The sequence below is a fragment of the Synchiropus splendidus genome, chromosome 14, assembly GCF_027744825.2.
Source record: "Synchiropus splendidus isolate RoL2022-P1 chromosome 14, RoL_Sspl_1.0, whole genome shotgun sequence".
Taxonomy (NCBI): Eukaryota; Metazoa; Chordata; class Actinopteri; order Syngnathiformes; family Callionymidae; genus Synchiropus; species Synchiropus splendidus.
In genome coordinates, this window is record NC_071347.1 from 5169423 (window position 1) to 5188987 (window position 19565).

At 42.0% G+C, this 19565-nt stretch overlaps 1 protein-coding gene across 1 annotated transcript in view; it reads right to left on the reverse strand.

The window, feature by feature from the left end:
• grm8b (glutamate receptor, metabotropic 8b) overlaps window positions 1–19565 on the reverse strand; it is a 172361-nt gene that overhangs the window by 40140 nt on the left and 112656 nt on the right. Inside the window, exon 7 of the mRNA XM_053884803.1 lies at window positions 9465–9665. Within this exon, the coding sequence (XP_053740778.1) occupies window positions 9465–9665 (201 nt within the window). The remainder of the gene's footprint in view (window positions 1–9464; window positions 9666–19565) is intronic.

Below are 19565 nucleotides of genomic sequence, written 5' to 3' on the forward strand. Positions count from 1 at the left end.
ATATTCCTCCCTCACTCGTGAAAACACTCCAATGCCACTCCACCTTGGGACAGAGGTCATCTCATCCCACCTTTTCCCGAACCACTGACTCTGGACCTTCACTTCTTTGAAACATTCTGCGAACATCATCCCCAAAAAGCTGCGATGAGACACTGAGGTTCCTATAAGTGGTGCTAATAATAAGTCGTCTTCTCCATGTCTCACAGTGCCAGGAGTATCACGAGGCTAATATCCTGCGGGTGCGCGCCTGAAAACCAGCTTGGAAACAACATGTTCAATCTCAGTTGAAGGCTGATTAAGACTTCTCTTGAGTGAAAATTGTGTCAGCTAAAATGGGCGACGGTGACCTTACAACTCCGAGATCAAAGTGAAACACACGTTGCTGCCTTTACACACATCTTTTCATCATCTTCTGGTGAAAAATTAATTAACATTCTCTATCAGCGTTGCGTAAATCAAAAGTTTTCACGGATCTTCTTGAGTCCTTTCGATTAAAATGACGCAGCTTCCAGGTTAAGAAGGCCGCGTTTTCATTCAGCGTCGTCATTCAAGCAGAAAATCAATGTACAACCCAGAGGTTAGAGGCGCAGTTTTCTTGGTAATGCACGAGCATATTAGTATACCCATCAAGTTTATTAACAAACAATGACTTTGAAAAATATATCTTGTCTCATAGCACAAGGCAAAAGCACCTTCAGCCAGCTGCCACCAGTTGATTCACTTTGGCGACCATGACTCCCTGCTTCAACGACACAGACTTCATTCAGACTTTCAGATTGAGAGGAAAACGAAACGCTTCAATGTAATAGTCACTTCTGCCACCATAATATTTGAACATGTTGACCCACATATTCCGAATGAAATAAAATAATATGAGCTGTAAGAAAGCAATGGTAAGGCACTAGGCACTGCAGACAATGGATGGGCGCGACTGAGAAGAGAACCACCCTGTGATGTTTATGTCTAGTATCAATACGTCTTTATGTTATTGTTGTTTTCCCAGGATTCTTGTGAATAGTGGGTGTGAGAATTTCATAAGATTAGAATGTCTGAGGTCACAACTTTAACAACTACAGGTGGACTGTTGCTTTTGTTGACGCTGAATTCAGCCTTATGTTGGTGCCTCAGATCATTGACTTTACTGCTGCAAACTCCTATAAGTCAACAAACGGAGCCACCAAAGAGAGTTTTTATTATCTACTGTTTGTGCAATACCCACTCACACTCACTCAGACCATCTGTTTCTTTTCCCCCATAGGTAGCTTGTAATAGCTACAGTGAAATGTTCACGCCTTTCCAATATCTTTTTATTTACATTTAGATAAAAAGATATCGGCAGATATCATTTTGGTGGTGAACATACAGAAGTCATTTAAACTGCACAATTACAATGGGTATGTTTGGATACACAATATAAGCACACTAATACAGAATATACATTTGGGGGATGCAATATACAAGGGGTAGGTCATTATTTTTGGGCGGCAGAGTCACGTTGAGTGTTGTCCTCAGACAGCAATAACAGGGTTCCGGCCTCAACCCATCACCTCCCATCACTACTATGAAATAAATAAATGTTTTGTTTTCATCAGTCACTTGCAGGCATGTCCATGTTGTTTTGTTTTCAACGTTCCACATACTCTGTCCATGGTTTTCCTGTTGATGCCAGCATGCCTGTTTGGTAGCTGCCCATAAATAAGCTACATGCCTCTGCCATCTTTTTTCTGCATTGAGGTCCACATGCCTCCAGCAACAGCAGTAATAGTAAAAATAAAAGTCTATCCATTCAGCAGCAGACCTGACAGGAAGTCCTTTGTCCCACAAGCAATATTTCATCAACCTCAATATCCGGTATTGTTCAGGCTCTGCATGTTTCTCCCCGAACCTTTTTATATAATAAACATCCAGACAAAGAGTCGAGTTTGCCGAGACCCTGAGAGGTTTAGGAGTAAAAAGGGAACGACTACACCTCCTCCGGCTTTTCTACGGGCTACAAACATCAACACTGAACTGCAGGACAGAAAGATGATTTTTGCATAATGTTGACGAGTCCTGTAAATCTCCGGCGCTAACAGCGCTGCAAGCTGAGCTTTCTCTTCCCTTCTTCCTGCTTTGTTCAGCGGGTTTAAAAAAAGCAGCACGTTTGAAATGAAGTCGCAGCAGGAGAGAGCTTCATGTTCACCTACAACATCGCCACCTTTTTCCTTCACTGATCTGAGGGGCTTCTTCAGTCAGTCGGGACAAGCACCTTCCTTAAGAAAAGCAATAACAAAGCTTTTATCACCTCCAAGAAGCATCTGTCGCCTAAAAGAATCAGAGCAGATCCGGCTGATGTCCTCACTCCGCCTCTTCCACCTCGACTCGGCAGCCTCGCTCTGATGCTTGTTTTCAAACGGGACTTTAGTACAAAGACCCCATGCAGATGGCTTCAGCCCAGCGAGCTCTAGCATTAGCACAAGTGTTGCGATTAACCTCACGACGCCCCTCTAAAAATAAGCACACGGAAGAGCACGGATGAGTTAGTGATTCGCCCCTCGGCCATCGTTGCCACATTGCAGCACTTTGCCCCAAGATCGTCCGTATTTCATGTATGGGATTATGATAAACCCAAATGCCTGCCCAAGGAAGTGAAGCAGAAAAAAACAGAGATAGCAACAACTCCAGATTGATTTATGTCAAACATGCTGCCTGGAGATTCACACAGGAAAAGGCCAAAACTGGAGTCTGTGTGCTGCATCAGTCACACATGAGGCACATGATGCTCAGCTTCCACTGCAACATGTGTGTGTTCTTAACATGGTCAGCAACATGAGCAGTGGAATCTCCATCATACAGTTCAGATACCAAAACACAGACAGACTCAGATGAGAAACTGAAAACTGTGTTGGAGCGTTCATTTTGAAAACTCATTTTCAAAATGTTTATTTGGGCCTGGATTCAAGAGCAGACTCTAAATGTCCCTTTTATTGGCCACAGCAGCCAGATATACTTTCAAACCACGCTCACATCAAATATGGATTCCATTCAACTTCATCATCACGGAACTGGTGTGGATAGCCTTGGCTGGAAGCAAGATGGAATTCTGTGGACTGTTTCCCACTGAAATGACATAACCATTCAGCATTATTACTACAGGACTCCGGCACTAGCATTACTGTACACAAGGCCCTTCTAACAGTCAGTTCTGCTCAACAACTTGATCGACTTGACACCACATTTCCAACACTCTCTGACTCCACCCGTGCAGTTCCCACACACATCCCTGTCCATCAACATATATGGAGAGGGTTGTATCAGGAGAAAAATCCAAAAGTTCTGCCTCCAATGTTGTGATTGATGATGAACGAAGCTGTGTCATTTTTAAGCTCCTGATCAGGAGCCATCAGTGTCATATTAGAGGTCACCGCAACCCATCATCATGGTGAAGCTCTGTAAGAGTAACCTTTGATGGATAACACTTTTCTATAAACTTACATCACAATCACGACAGGAGATCATCCGTATTTGCTGGAGGAGGAGGCCTGGACCTATAGGTTGCTGCACTGACGCGTCGCAGCTAGGATGATAACAACAACAAACATGGAGGAATCCCTGAACAAAAGCAAACAAAAGCAGTCAGTTTGCTTTTGTTCAGGGATGTTTTTCGCTACACAATGGCCAGGGTTTCCACTACTCTGAATGGATTTGAAATTCTTATACAAATATCTTCAAGACATTAAAAGAGCTTTAGTCTAAATAAGGTGATATAAAAACTTTAATATTGTCAAACTGGTGCATATATATATATATATATATATATATATATATATATATATATATATATATATATATATATATATATATATTGCTGCACCATACTGGGTTTAAACTGAGCACAGATTTACTGTGGCAACCCTGCAGGCGAGATTCACAACTGAGCCAATGTTTAATGTGTCTCCTTCTTCTGCTGAAATAACATCGGGCAGCTTGGTGCATCCATCAGGGCTGGCACAGAGAGGGATGAATCCCCGCGAGCTCCACGCATCAGCCGCAATCTCTGCTCAGACTTCCTTGTTTCATTCTCATGTTTCTTGTCTCTCTGCTGGGCAGGTAGATGGAAGAATTATTCAGATTGAATCCCTCGTCCTCAGGTGGGAGGCCCGGGACTGGAGGAAGGCGAAGAGGGGAAGGATGTATGAAACTCTGAGAGGATTTACAAGCTGATGTATTCAAGTGACAAAGTCAGCCTGCTGAGAGAAGAGTGGGCATGGATTTCTTTGAATCCACACTGTGGATTTGTAGATCAATCCCAGTGTTATGGTAGAGTTTTCTTTGATGCATTTAGATACAAAGCTGGCATTGGCCTGTCGCAGGAAAGGCATGGCTGGAAGGAACGTCCATCACAAAGACCACATTTGAACATAAGGGGGTCCTTCAGTGGACGTAGTGCCGAGACACTCTTGGCTATTAATGCCAAACTTTTTTTAACTGTCAGCTGGTCACCACCTGTTGATGCACTTCATCAGCTGGAGGGTACATTTTACATCCAACCACATGGTTCGGCTCTGCAGTTCTGCATTGTATTCCGAGTGAGACTAACCCATGGTTGCTACCGATTTTCACTGTCAAATAATCTTTGAGGAATTTGCTGACAGAATTATGGGCAAAGAACTGAATGTTCCTTGGTCGGTGGCCCTTTGTTCCGATAAGATGTGCCTGAGATCCTTGGCATGGCTGACATACTTGTAAAACATTGCATGGATTTTGGCAGAGGTAAATATCTATATCTGCATAGATGGATAGTGGTCAACTTTATGAGACAAGGGGAACAGAGCATGCCTTCAGACTACACAGGTATCATCGGTCTATCATAACCCAGGCCAGTAAGATCTATGCAGACTTATCTGTTGCTTTTTCTCATATGTTCAATCAAAGATTGAGAAGGATCAGAGTGGTTTTGGTCTTTGGGGTGGAACCATCGACCAAATGTCAACACTTTCGATCAACCAGCTGGTTTCAGGAGGTGTTGGACGCACTGTTCATGTGTGATGCTGAGTCGAAGAGCGAGAGTTAAAGTGTCTCTGCTACTTTGTTCAGGTGACTTCTGGACAACTCAGTGGTTGAAGGGATCTGTGCAGGTCCCTTTGGATGTTGTTTCCAGGAGCCTTTTGTGCAGGTGCCCTATTTCTCATATAAGATAGACTTTATTGATCTCACAAGGGAGAAATCTACCTAATATTTAGATGTACATTTGCGGAAATGGATGAGCATGGTGCTTTCACACTCCATTTTGTGTTAAGGTGGTGTTTCAGCTCAACACTGTAAAACACTGAAGAATGATAGCGCCCCTTAAAGCTGGACTACATCGCGGACTGACATTTTGATGAGATTCGAAGCCATTCGCTCTTAATTTCCAACACATCAAACCCTTTTTGTCATGTTTTAAAAGAATATATTTACTGATTACGGCAGAAGTGATGGGTTTTCAATTGTCACAGTCATAAGAAACCTTGAAGAATACAAAAAGAAAGAAGAAAAGGCACAATCAGCTCTAGCCTTGAGAAGCGTGGTAAAAAAGTGAAAAAGAAAAATCTCCCTGGTACATGTTTTATTTCTCTATTCCTACATTTAAATAACTGAAATTCTCAGAGCAGAGACCTGAAAGGAATATCGTCTTTTTAGGTTGGTGTTCAGCCTGGAGAGAGAGAAAAATATGCTTTGTCTGATACGAAGGGTCGACCTTGATTCAGCCTAACAGAAATTTTGTTTGCATCTTTAAACACTGCAAGATAATGTGTAAAAAGGCATTTTCAAATATTCAACTCAAGTTTGGACGGGCAATGAACAATTACATCCCTGTTTATAATCTTGACCCCGAACTGCCCATTAAACTTTTTTAAAACCACTTTGACTCGTTTCTCTAATGCAATTCTGCCTTCAACGCTCCAACATCTTTGGCGTTGAAATAAAGGATATGCACTCTACAGTAGCAAAGGGTGATGACACACTTAAATGTGGGTCAAATGAGAGCATTCCAAAGACCGCATGAGAAGAGAAAAATCAGGATGCAGCAGAGTCACATCAGAATATTAATTCTAGTGGGAATCCTCCCTGACAGCATCAGCGTTCACACGTCCTGCTGACACAGACCACCAGGGTGGATGTTGATGAAAGGCAGAGAAGAATGACAAAAAAGAAGAGCAATCCTTGTGATATGACTGCACTGTACTACTAAATATAATGACACTTCCTGTGCATTTTTTATGTCTCAGTGTGGAATGAATTGTCTGGTTAATCTTTTTACCTTTCATTTTTTTAATATATTTATTTTCTGTTTTTGGTTTGCACACAAATATGCATATAAAATTGGAATCACTGTTAGTTAAACTTCAAAATCATTGCTCTTTTGCTGACCACAAATGTGTATGGACCTGGCTGCCACGCACCACCAGTCATTTCTTGTTCATCTGTCAGTTTGGTTGTTTATTTCTGGTTTTATTTTTCTGCGGTTAGTCCAGTCTTCCTGTCTGCACCTCGCCTGTCTTGTCTGTCCCCTCCTCAAATCACTTCATTGCTTGACCTTACTTTGCTTCCCATTTATCTGCCCCTCTGTTCCTGTGTTCCAGTGTTTTCGCCTGCTGTCTGAGTGTCACGTTCCGTCGAGTCCTCATCAAGCCACCATCTTCTAGTCAAGTTTCATCAAGTCTCAACATCAAATCAAGAAACTGTTTGGTCCAGTCCCTTCTCAAGTCAAGTCGAGTCAAGTCTCCACGTCAAGTGATGTAACCGTCAAGTCTCATCTAGTTGCAGTCAAGTCAATTCATCTTGTCATCGTCTCGTGAAGTCACAGTTAAGTGGTTCTGTCAAGTTAAGCCAAATCTTGTCTCGTCCACTTGTCAAGTCATCGTCTCTTCTTGCCTTGCCAAGTCAAGTCCTTTCTATACCTAGTTCTCTTGTTGTCTGTTCTGATTTTATCCTCGCCCTCCTCTTGTGTTGCCCCTAAAAAGTTGTATGAAATTAAACATTATGGTTAAACTCCGATGCTCCTCTATCTCCTGCTTCTGAACCTCGATAGATCTCACGACACTGATTCGGGAACTAGTCAACAAACTAATGATTCCTTGGAAGTCATTTTTGTCAGTCTTTACCAATGTCATGTTGTTTGAAACCACTCTGGCTGGATTGGAGCAGCCTACTGTATGTGACCAGTGCGTACTGTACCTCGTGACAACGGGGGCTCTGCAGCTGCAAGCTGCACCTGGGGCAGTATGAAAGCAATGATGGTCATATGCCCATAGGGCCTGATCATATGCCTGCCCTCCGGCCTGGACTTGATATCTCTGCCATGATGCAGGCCCTGGGGCAGCTGCTTCTCCCTGAATATTGTTAGCATGTACTTTAACTCCAAGTGCAGATAGTAAGCAGCCACTCCTCCTTTATATGTTGGCCAGGTCAAAGCACAGCAAAGCAAAGGAAAAGGCCAAACAGCCAGCGCAACCCCTCATTTCTGCAATGCATGCTGGGACAGAACAGATTGATCCAACACCCAACAATTCAACACTGGCACCAACAGTGTTATGCTCATTTGCAACAACGACACAACATAAATAAACCATTAGTCGGCAAAATGGGGCAAGACTTGACCTCTGACAGGCCCCTACTTAATTGAGTCCGAGGTCCCTGACTTAGATGGATATCCTCTGCAGTAGCATGCCAGGGTCTGCCGCGGAGCCACCTCACAGTTTGGCCATGAGCGCCTTACCAGAGAGACGTACAAGTCAAGATGTCCTCGTGAGGAGCAGGAGTAAATCTTAAATCGGTAAATCAATGCAGATACCGCATCCTCATTAGCACAGACGCCTCAGCGATCAATCTGTCGATCTTACACTCCTTTGTCCCTCGCTCTTCAACTAAGAAAACTCTAGTTGCAGAAAGAACTTGTTTTTATCCACTGTCGGTCAGATTGCACACCTATCGTTGTCATTAATGTCTGGTGGAGCCTGTCACATCTGCACTTTATTGTCCGTTTCCTTTTTGTATTTTCTCTCGTGCTTTTGTTTTGTTACCCGCGGTTGCCTTTGTTTCCTGTTCCTGCTCTGTCTCCAGTTTCACTGGCAACACAGCTGTCGTTAATCTCCTCGCCAGCCTTCTCTTGGATATAAACCTGTCAACGTCAGCCCTGTTTGCCAGATGGTTGCTTTTCGCTTTGTCAAGGTAAACGCTTCCAAGACTCCTGTGTGTTCGCTTCACTCCCTGACCCTTTCCAGATTTTTCCTCCACGCTGAATTCCTATTCTGTCGCCGCCTTTTGGTCTTCCTTGCAACTCCTGTGTTTACTCAATTCAGTCCGCGTGTGAGCTGTTTATCTAAGCCTCACTTTTTAGTTTAGTTTTTAGTTGGTTCAGTTCATTACCACCTTGTGAGCTTAACTCTGAGTGTGTTTTGCGTTCTCCCAGTTTTAGGTCGTTGATTCTAATCCGCCTCTCTTGTTTTCCAGATTCACCCCATTCCCTGTGTGTTGATCCCCGTGCGCGTTTTGGTTCCTAGTTATTTGTCTGTCTGTATTTATTTGTTCGTTCCAATGATGAAATTTTTGTATTTTAACCTCGTTTCTTGAGTCATTTGTCGTCCAGCACTAATTGCATTTGGGTCCTTCCACACAATTATGACAGAACCATTTCCTCCATGGAAATGAATACAAGGCTTGAGTTTAAATGGTACAATCTAAGAATTTAAGGATGTAATCCAGTATATGATACAATATTTTTATACTGGAGACAACAATTTGGTTGATCTTATTCGCACTCAAAAGATGCCCAATAAACGAATCACTTTTTTTCAGTAGCTTCTGGCGTGATGCTAATCTTCTGCCCAAAATGATCATTTAATCCCAAAAAGACGCGTATGTGCGATGATGATAAATCATTTTTCCTTTTTATGAATGTCTTGTCCAAACCTCCGTCGCTGCCAGCTCCGCGAGGGCTTTATTTTTATCGAATAACGAAACAACAAAATCAATTATTTTAATTTAGATGTCAGCACCTTGGGTAGCGCTGTTTATTCATTCTTCACACCTCTTTAAATCGCAACTTTTACAAAAACTCCAGCTCATCAGTCAAATACAACAACACTTAGTTTACTGCAATTTATTGGTTGATGGCATTGAGAGAGAGTCCAATAGCTGTATTTTCCCCAAACTGTGTTCATAGATTCTTTACCCAGACATGTCACTTTTAGTGCTGTACTAGCTGTGATTTGTGGGGAACGATCTGAGAAGTCAATGGTCCAGGAGAAGTTTATCTGCTCCAACCTTTCCACATAACTCACTTCAACCTTTTAATTGCACAATAGAAAGACTGTAGCCCGCAACTAAGGATGCTCAACTGGTGCATTATTTATCACCTGCTGCAATTGTAAGGTAATAGCACACGGTGATTCACGCCAAGAAAACACAGAGGGATCACGCACACCTTACCACATTCTTACCGTTAAAATTGACAGCGCGGATATGGGCCAGCAGCTCTTTGCCATCAATGTTTGCCATGCGTGGGCAGAGACCTGGGTAGCCAGCACATAGCTCTCGGTGCATGCGGTGGAGTGCATGAGCCATGGCATACACGGCGTCCATCACAAACTGAACCTTCCCTTCTTGCTCATACGTGGAGTCGCGGCTGACTTTTTCCAGACCTGAGAAGAACACAGACATGTTGTCAAACAATGAAGCATTTTCAACTGACACAAACCTGAAAGACATCATGATTCCACCAATATACTGGTTATAAATGTCTCCCTTCTGTGTGTTTCACATTCTAAAATGGTTCTAATCAGTTGTCTGTGTGCTTCACGTAAATGTGTTTACGCACCGTCATGCCAATTTATTTCAATAGCTGTTGGAATATGAACGGATATTGAGTCATGTTACATGTCACAGGTTTTCTATCAACACAATTATTCGCTGTAAGGGGAGATCTTATAGGGTGCATCTATTGCAGCATTGATTTTCTGCTGAGAGCTCAGCCAGTGTTTTCAACACACATGATAGCGACCACAAGTGAATGAGAATGTATTTTAATAGCATGTATGAAACTAGGAAAGCACAGAGACAATGCATAGCTCCACCAGTAAGATAGTTTCACATGACTTTCACATGAATAAAACAACTTTTCTGTAGCAAAAATGCATGGCTTGAAATTGAAATAGCCTTTACTGTCATTGTACCGCAACGAAATTGCATACTACCTGCAAGACACCGGTTGGGTCAGTCACCTCTGTGAGTTTCTCTGATGACTCTAAAACATCTTCAAACTTACAACAAAGGTGCAAAACACCTTTCGCCCTCAAAGTTATTCTAAAGGTTGATTCATTTTTGGGATTGGATTGTAAGCAGTCATTCACAAAACCATGGTTCCTGGCTGGGTCTATGAGTAGCCTTACAGTACTGGTGCGTGATAAATCCTTCAAAACCTTCCTGAATCCACATTGGACTACTAAACACCAATCCTCAAATATTCACTAAAATTCACTCACAACGTTTTGAATTAAAAGTGGCAAAGTCACATGGAGAAAGAATAGAGACAGGGAGAAAGACAGCTGGAATTCCTCACTCCTCACACTGCAACAGCAAGTTAGAAAGTCTTGTGTGATGTTTTCTCAAAGAGGAAGGTTGTTAAAGTTAAAAATGGGCTTAATTTACCGTGCCATTGAGTTCCCTCGGTGCTCAACTTCATGGTCTTCACTTCTACAACATCAGTAAACAAAAGCTGATGGATCCACAGATCTATAACCTTGAGCTTCTATTGGATGACAACCACTCCACCTATACTTGAAAAACAACTCTGGTGACTGAGCTTCTCAACCATGATTGGTCAAAACTACCTTTTCATAAAAGAAAAAAAACATGTAGTTGTTTATATTGTCCATTGTGCTTCTTTGAGGTATTGATCACTCCTGAGAGAAGGAGCCAAAAAGAATGATATTCATGCATTTGCTGGGGTGTGCAGGAACAAGTGCCCAAGTCAGTTTCACTTCTGAAGAATGTCAAGTTGCAAAGAGATCTGGCCAAACCACGTGTTAGAAAAACCATTTCACCACCTCCAAAAGTGAACTATTACTGTTATAATTCAAGGTAATAGCATGTAAAGGTGGATTCTTTGAGAGTCTCTATTTTCATTTTCACGTTGAACATAAAGGCATCAGAGAAATGGCTGCCAGGCATCGAGCAAACTCGTGCCGGATTATGCACACATGAAATGGAACACATCTTTTCTAACTGAACCATAAAAAAAAAAAATGCACATTTGGCTGTGCCTCATTAGCTGAGGATTAAATAACTGACTCAAGACGGCGTTGTCATCTTTTACAGGGAAAGTTCTTTCCAAGTGCTCACTGAATAATTGCCTTTATTAGAGAAGTGTGAACACACTGCCTGCCGGGGGGCGTGAAGGAAACTAACTGCCGGACCCGACTCTCCATCAATAGTCAAGTCATCTCTGAATTAATAGAAGCAAAGAAATGAAATCCAATTTAATTTTAAATAAGAGGTGGGTGGTGGTGTTGGGAGGAGGGGGTCCGAGGGGGCACATTTGCTCCAGTGGTGAAGAGTGATTACACGTCCGTACGTCGGTTATGAATGATCCTGCCGGTCGCCCATCGCTGCAGAGATGAGATGGACGGTGGAGCTGAGGAGGATTTCTGCTCGCTGGAGATGATGAGTGACCCAGCACTGCTTAATATTTAAAGAGCAAATACTCTTAATGCAAAAAATTCCATACCAGAGTTCAGCCTTATTAGTTCACAAAAATGGTCATTTAGAAGCGCTGACAGTGATTGATATTCTTGTAAAAATGATTCATAATGTAAGGGGAGCTTTACATTGCTTCACACCCTGATTGGTGGAACTCAGTAACAAGTACTATCAACGCAACAAATACTATGACACTCTAAATCAGGGGCAAAGTGTTGAGAATAACAGATATTAAACAGAAAAAGCATCGATAAAAGGAAGCGTGTCACTTGAGACTGGAGTAACTCGTGTTTGGGGAAATTATGGTTCGTACAAAATAATGTCTGATGACGTGTTCCTGATGAATATAAACAAGCATCTATTCCTCACTATAACATTTGTCACTGCGGCAAATGGCCATGTAATTGCACTGAGAGAATTCAAGTGCTCCATATGAGCGTCTGAGACCGACAATTGAGCGCTCCAACGGCAATGTCTGTGCCGTTCTGATGTGAGTCCATGTCTCCTTCTCAATATAATATAATAATCGGTGCGCAGAATCACAGAGATACATTTGCCCACACTTAAACAAAAACGCAATTTCTGGGGAAAATGTTTCCACCTGCTAGTGGGTGGTAAAGTCGTCTCCAGAACAATAAATTCCGAATATTTCTTGAAGTCCACAGGAACCCACGTGTTCTTTTGAAAGACAGCATTGGGTGTTTTATTTTTATTTTTATTTCAGCATGAAAAAACAGGGTTGCATGTGTTTTAGTACTTGCAAACTTAAGTGAATCTGCATCTTGGTATACTATCGGATCCATTTTTCTTCAATGAAGTACCTTTCTTTTTTTAATTTAAATTAATTAATAACAATTCCTGGCATTAGTGGATCTCATTTATTTTATTTTTTAATTGTTGCAGCCAAAAATGCCTGGTTTTGCAGCATTTTTTTCTGAAAATTGCAGTGACAGCAACTTGACAGGAAAAAATGGAAAAAAAAAACTTTTTTGATGATGAAGAACTGTTGTCCATATTTACAAAAAACTTTGTAAATTAGCTTATTGAAAGAAAAAAAATAGTGTAATTTATGAGCAACAACAGGAAAAATAAAGGTACAAGTTAAACAAAATATGTACTGTATATTAGTACATCTCACCAGGGCAGAGACTGATGAACACTTGAATGAGCAGAGTTTGAGAGGTAAAGGTGGCAGCTCACTAAAACAGTAACTGTGCATATAGCACGTTCTACAGGGTTGGGAAGTAGAGTGTCAGAAATAGCATTGAGTGAGATGGATCTTAGTGTTTACATCCCTCCGGTGTAGTGATCAGGTGAAGGAACGTTGCAGTACTGAGGTCTGCTTTCTAGTTCCATCTATTATACATTTAAATAATCAGAATATGGACATTTTTGACTTGACTGAGCACTGTTTTAGTCTGAATCGAGATCCTCGGCAGCAATATTTGTGGGCAAATGTGAGTGTTTTTTGTGTGGTTGAAATTGGATTGTGATCCCAACATTGCAACATAATTGACTAACAATTCAATTCAAAACATTTTTTAAGTTAATAAAGAAACACACACACGCACAACTACACCACACAAAAAAGTCACTCACAAACCCCAAAATCCATTTAATGCAGAAATAAGCCACACTTTGCATATCTATCAATATTTGAACTCCTGACGTTTCATTGAGAGGGCGAGTGCATCTGATGTCTATATGTAATGAATTAAATATGAGTCCCCAGAACAAAAATTAGATAAGTGAAACATTCATGAAAGACAACTTAATTATTTAGATGGGTTGTGGAACGGGAACAATATCAAATGCCACCGCAAAAGAGTTTATTTGATCAAAAGTGTCAACAAGTCACTGACTGAACCTTGAGCAATTGTGCTGACAAAGCAAGCTTGAAGAAAATCTAAACACCTGTCACTGTTCCTGCAACTTTCAGTACTATTTGTACACTTAAAAAAAAAAAAAAACACACACACACACACCAGACAGATGAACGTTTTGAAAATCTATAGGAGAAAAAGGACAGGCCTCTGCATTATTGATGATGAAGAACTGATGTCAGCTGATCAAATTCACTCAACTGAACTCGCTCCATCAAACATTTACTGTTGCAGGATGTAGTTTTACACGTCTGACTACTTGCAGTTCACTCTAGGCTTTTACTGTGTGTGTGGTTATGTAATTTCCGTCTTACTCACGGTGCCCCTCAGCGAAGACGGTCTGAAGTCTAGCTCACTGGAAGGCCACATGTTTGATCCCGGGACCTGACTGGTCGCTCCTGAGGAAGATTCTAGAACCTGTACTGCTCCTGCTGAACCAACTGGCACCGGACATGACAGGATAAATCATTTAGACCCAACAGCGGTTCAAACTACGAGGACGGACAAGGTTACTGACAGAGCCTGTTAGTTCAAATGGTGACAGGTCCTGGATGATGGTGCACAGGGTTCTGCCGTTCAGTCGACCACCATTCAATTAAAGACATAAAGTCTACATACATCATTGTATTATGGCATTAATCTTTAAGTATTTCATTGATATATAAATATTTAATCAACTTTCAAGTATGCATGTCTTTTCATATTGCGCAGAAGATAAATATAGATGAGAGAATCTGCACGCAGGACTGCGAGCCCAGCGACAGCAATGACATCCACAGTCAATAAAGCAAAGTGAATACCTTCACCGATTTACCCTGTTTATAAAATGTATGTATTTATTTATTTTACCACATGAACATTGCCCACAAATTTGTTTGTCTATATGCCACTGACAGCTCTCACGACATTCTCCCTCCTAAGGTGTCAAACAGCCTGAACTTGCAAGGGTACTTTTGTGTCCCGGACTGAGGCCGTAGCTAGGGTTGCAACCTTTCTGGGGGGGCGGCCCTGAAATGATGAGTACTCGGTGGCTGTTTATGTGCACCTTACCACATTTTTGAAAGACTGCTAACCCACATCAGACATCATACTGGACGAGAGGTCGACAAAAAAACTTGATGAACCAAGAAGATACTGCATGTAAGAGCCACTGGCTGTTGCATCCCATATTAGTTTGATAAAGGATGCTTCATTTTCACCTCAAGTATGGAACAAGTCCACATTTTAAGAGATGGGTGGCAACTGTAGCTGTAGCTCAGCCTTCCATATTGGATGTTGATGCATTAAGTGCTCAACTGAAGTACAGTATATCATGATGCTGTGGGCTGGACGGAGGTTAGGGTTAGGGTCGAGCCAGGGGGTGGCAGTCCTTCCACTCTGTACAGTAGTTTGTGTCACTTGGCATGGTGCATCAGCACAGTAATTCATCTGCACACAGTCACCCCCATGGCATAATAGACTGACGTTGGAGAAGTGGAATTTTGTTTTCTGTGTTGATGCCGAAGGCAGCCTTCAATATTGGTTGGTGACGCATTAGGTTGTCGATAGAAGCACATGTTCTGTATCCTGACGCCGTGGGCAGCGTGTCACATGAAAGGAAGACAGCGGTTGGGGTTAGGTAAGCCATGGGGTGGCGCTCTTTTTGTTCTACATGCAACGTGTGAATTGAAATTTCACGGCCCTCAAACAGCCGTCACAGCAGTCACTGTGACTTTCCATCAGGAAAGAGGAGCGTGACAAAGGGGTTGTACAACATATAGCAAATAACATCCAATGTAATCCAGTGAAGAGAGCATCCGGACATCTTTCCAAGCCTCACGCTTCCACTAGTCCCCACCTGGAATGCTACTACTCCATCGAGTCAACATGCAACGCGGAAGGCTGCCTTTAGCGCCAGTATAGTAGGCAAAAGTCAACTTTTCCAACGTCAGTATATTACGCCATGGGAGTGAGGATGAGTTAAATTCAAATTACACAGCCACGTACCGTATTTTGTGGATTATAAGTCGCTCCAGTAAGATGCACCACAATGAAGAATGGAATGAATGACTGTTTCATATGCGGCCTGCAAGTTAATTTCCCCAGCTAAAATATTATTCAAATTCGACCTGCCTTTTGTTTGCACCAAGGAGAGTGAGGAACGCCTGTGAAATTGAAACTTCCTCATTTATAGCAATCTTCTGTGTGGGGCCACACGGAGGCCACCGCGTTGTCTGAACCCCGTTGGCTAACCAGCCTCAATGATCGATGATGATGGAGAAATTGACTGAGGTGAAGTAGACAGCTTCATCACAGCTGCTGACATTTCATTTACACACACTAACTGGATAAATCTAATTCCTGCTAGTGTTTGTGTTTCCTCGCCTCTCTTGCAGGCGTACTTCTGTTTCAATTAGACGTGGAAATTAGATCAAATCAAAGCAAAGTGTCGCGGCAACCAGCTGTGGCGTCGAGCTTTCTTCACTAGATTTACGATAATGGAGTGATTCCAATGACATCCATCAGTAAAAGCAGCACTTATTAAGAATGTTTCTACTTCTCAAAGGGTCAACTCGAGCCAATAACCTTCGTGCTTACGTTGACACAAGGCTGGCGATATTCATATGTAGTAATGCACAGCAGTGCGCTCCTGAATACTGTTGCTCTTGGCTGCCAGTTTTCCTCGCCAGAAACCGACGCAGCTTTCAAACAAAAGGGATGAAAGGCGAAGCGACACTCACTCTCTATCAGCCTCACTTATCCTCCAGCTGATGTTCTTACGCAAACAATGAGCCAAACAAAAGTTGTGAAATACACAGAGTACACAAAGACGTGTTGAAATGCAAATCTGGCTTTCATATCCTTTCCCCTCTTTATGGTACTGTTGAAGATTTTAGAACAAAGAGGAACACAAAAAGAAAAAAAATTAGGTTGTAAAAAGGTGAGAAAACAATGAGGTTTTTAACTGGGCAAACACATCTTTCAGCACAAGAAATATTAATAATTTTGTTGCCTGAAATTAGAGTCTGCAAGCAGGATTCCCCCAAAATAAAATAAAGAAATATCCGGGCCGATTCTGCTGCACTCAAGTCAGGGGCTTGGTTTAAGTGCTTGTATCTCACCTGAAACCAGCTTTAAAAATAGCTAGCGATGCATCTTTAAAACTATTTGCACAAAATAGCTTATGGGCCCAAAAATAAATTGTAAGACACAGAGACCAGGAGAAGTCTTTAACCCGAGATGCTAGATATTTTATGGGAAACCATTGAGTAGTCACTGCGACATTTCTCACACAGAATTACAGAATTTGGTAAGCAGTGTTTACAATATTCATTCAAAAGTTATCGCATTTTTGATGAGAAATATGAAACAAAAACGACACCAGAAATGCTATGGAGTGCAGATCTCTGCTTAGCCTCCCATTTAGTGTGAGTAGTGGAAGATTGGCAGGTGTTGTTTGTTAAGGTTCATTTGGATTTGCACTTGGAGTCGAGATCAAGACCAGACCAAGACTTAAAGGTGGTAAGTCCAAGACTTACTTAATGCAGAAAAAGGACTTCCATTTCTTACTGTTGGTAAAGCCCACTAATCCACAACAGAATAGCCGCAGACATTTTTTTCCAAAATGATTGATGAGTTGTGAGGCTCCATGACGCTGATCATGGAAAAATGAAGAGCTGACTGTGCTTCATTTATGACATGCTAAAATGTTCAAGAAGTCACAAGAACTATGACACACACCCAGGCACACCAGGGAAATAAAGCCATTTATTGATCACATTAACATTGCGTTTCTAGCTGGCTTGTTCCTCACAGCTGGAACGCTCCTTTTCTCAGCTTCTCTATGATGCAAATACGGTTCATTAAGATGGTATTAACAAGCATGTGAAGACTTAATTGGTTGCATTTAAACTAGATATTTTCACACATCTCAGTGGCAGCAGTGGTCTGAACAAATTCACATTCCACCGACACAAAGATCTCACATGAATGCAGAGGATTCCGAGACAAGAGCAAGACCTTGGAAATGTTTTCTCCGAGTACTACTACTAGGCTAACGCTTAGGACCACGAGGTAAAGGCTCTGTACTGTACTACCCCATGACCTACTTGATAGTAAACTTTTGGGTGGTTTATTACCTTTTCTATCATTTTATAATCAAGAAAACTTAAATCCATGTTTGGTCCCAAATTCCGTTTGCACAAAAATTGTAAAGCAAATTATTGAAAAAGACTATAGTGACAGTACTTTTACTTTGAAACTCTTGGTCAGTAAATAAAACATTTACTTGTTTGAACCATTAATTGTGTGTGATCTTCATGTGGTAGACATGTGGGTTGCAGAACCAAGATGCCTTTGATGCTGTTCTACCCTTCATTCAACTTAATTTCAAGAGAAAGAAATCAAAAGGCAAAGAGTCAGTACCTTTGCTTGATGAACCGCTAGCTTGCTCCCAGCCCTTGCCAGTCATCGCAGTGCTTTATAATTTGAAGTGTTTGCTCCACAGCATATTCATAGACTGGAGATTCTGAACACCTGGTAATTTCTCCGCCAAAAAAAGCTCAGCTTGTCTTCAATGTGAAAAATAAACGCAGCGTTCAGCTTTGACAGTTTGTTGATGTGTCAGAGCGTGTTCAACTCTGAGGGAGGTTCATTCAGAAGCAGCAGCAGCAGTTGGAGGGACGTGACTTGTTCCCCTCATGCGTTCGGTGTCAGAAAAGTGAACATGAATGAACATGAACACTGGGCTTCCACGTCATGAATGGATGACCTCAAGTGGAGCGGAGTGGAGTTTGCCAGAGAAGCTAGAGCTGTTGCTTGTTTTTTGTAATGGCTTAGCGATACAGCTCATTCTCACTGCCTGCTCTACCAACTGAGAGGCACGAGGAGCTGGTGAAACGCAACTGCATGGTGATGAAACAGTGACCTAACCTTCAGAGGCCAGTAAATGCCGCTCTTGTTTAAGAAGAGAGCAGACAGTGCCATCTAGAGGCCTGTGGAAATGACAGCACTGTTTCATGAGATCTCATGAAACTGCCATGAAAAAAAAAAAGATTCTACATGTTGAAAATAACTGAAGAATAAAAATCTTTGGCACTTTCTGGGACTTTCTGCCGACACACAGAAACCACTTGTTAGAGCCGTCCAAGTGTAAGTATACATCCTGTGGCGCTATAAGGAGAACGGAAGAGGGACAAAAGTGCAGGTAATCAAAAGTGGTGGAGTGAAAAGGTAGAGTGCTCTATGTAATTTCCAACATTGCTCACGTCAGCTAAGAGAGAAAGCATGGTCGGATCCCAAGGTTAGTTCCTGCAGCGGAAGTGGCCAGATACTACGAGACAGCAAAAGGAAGGATGTCGCAGTGGCTCGCTGCAAAAGAGGAGCTGCATCCTGGAGGCGTCGCGGCTTATCTATAGGAGGACGATTGTGCAGGAGACGTCCTGTGGCTATGCAACCAACTGGGACAATAGCAGCGTGCTACATTGTGTGTCACTGTATGGTGAGATGCAGCAGTAGCCGTGTTCTATACTTGAAGCAAGATCTATCCAGATATTTAGGTGGTTCTATATGAAAACATTTACGCTGAGCAAACCTCCACTTCTTCGCCTTTGTGAGGCAAGGCGATATCTTCAGTCCATGTTGGATTAATGAGGTATTCATTTCCATGCAGGACCAACTGCGATTGCAGAACATTAATCTGTCAACTAATGGGTGTCTACAAGGAGACGAGGAACAAAGAGAGACAGTCTCTCTGGAGGTTCAATAGCCCTGTTGGGAGCTCGTAGATAAAACGCTCTTTTTAAAAGCCTGATTAATAATTGTTAAAAGTTGCTTTCGTCCTTTAAACTGATACAAACACACAATTGTTTTTATTATATTTGATCACCTGATGGTCAGGTGACACATGCAGATGGAATCTTTCGTTGACGTTGATTCTCCATTGAATTAGAAGTGTGTCTTCATCTGGCATCAATTGCTTGA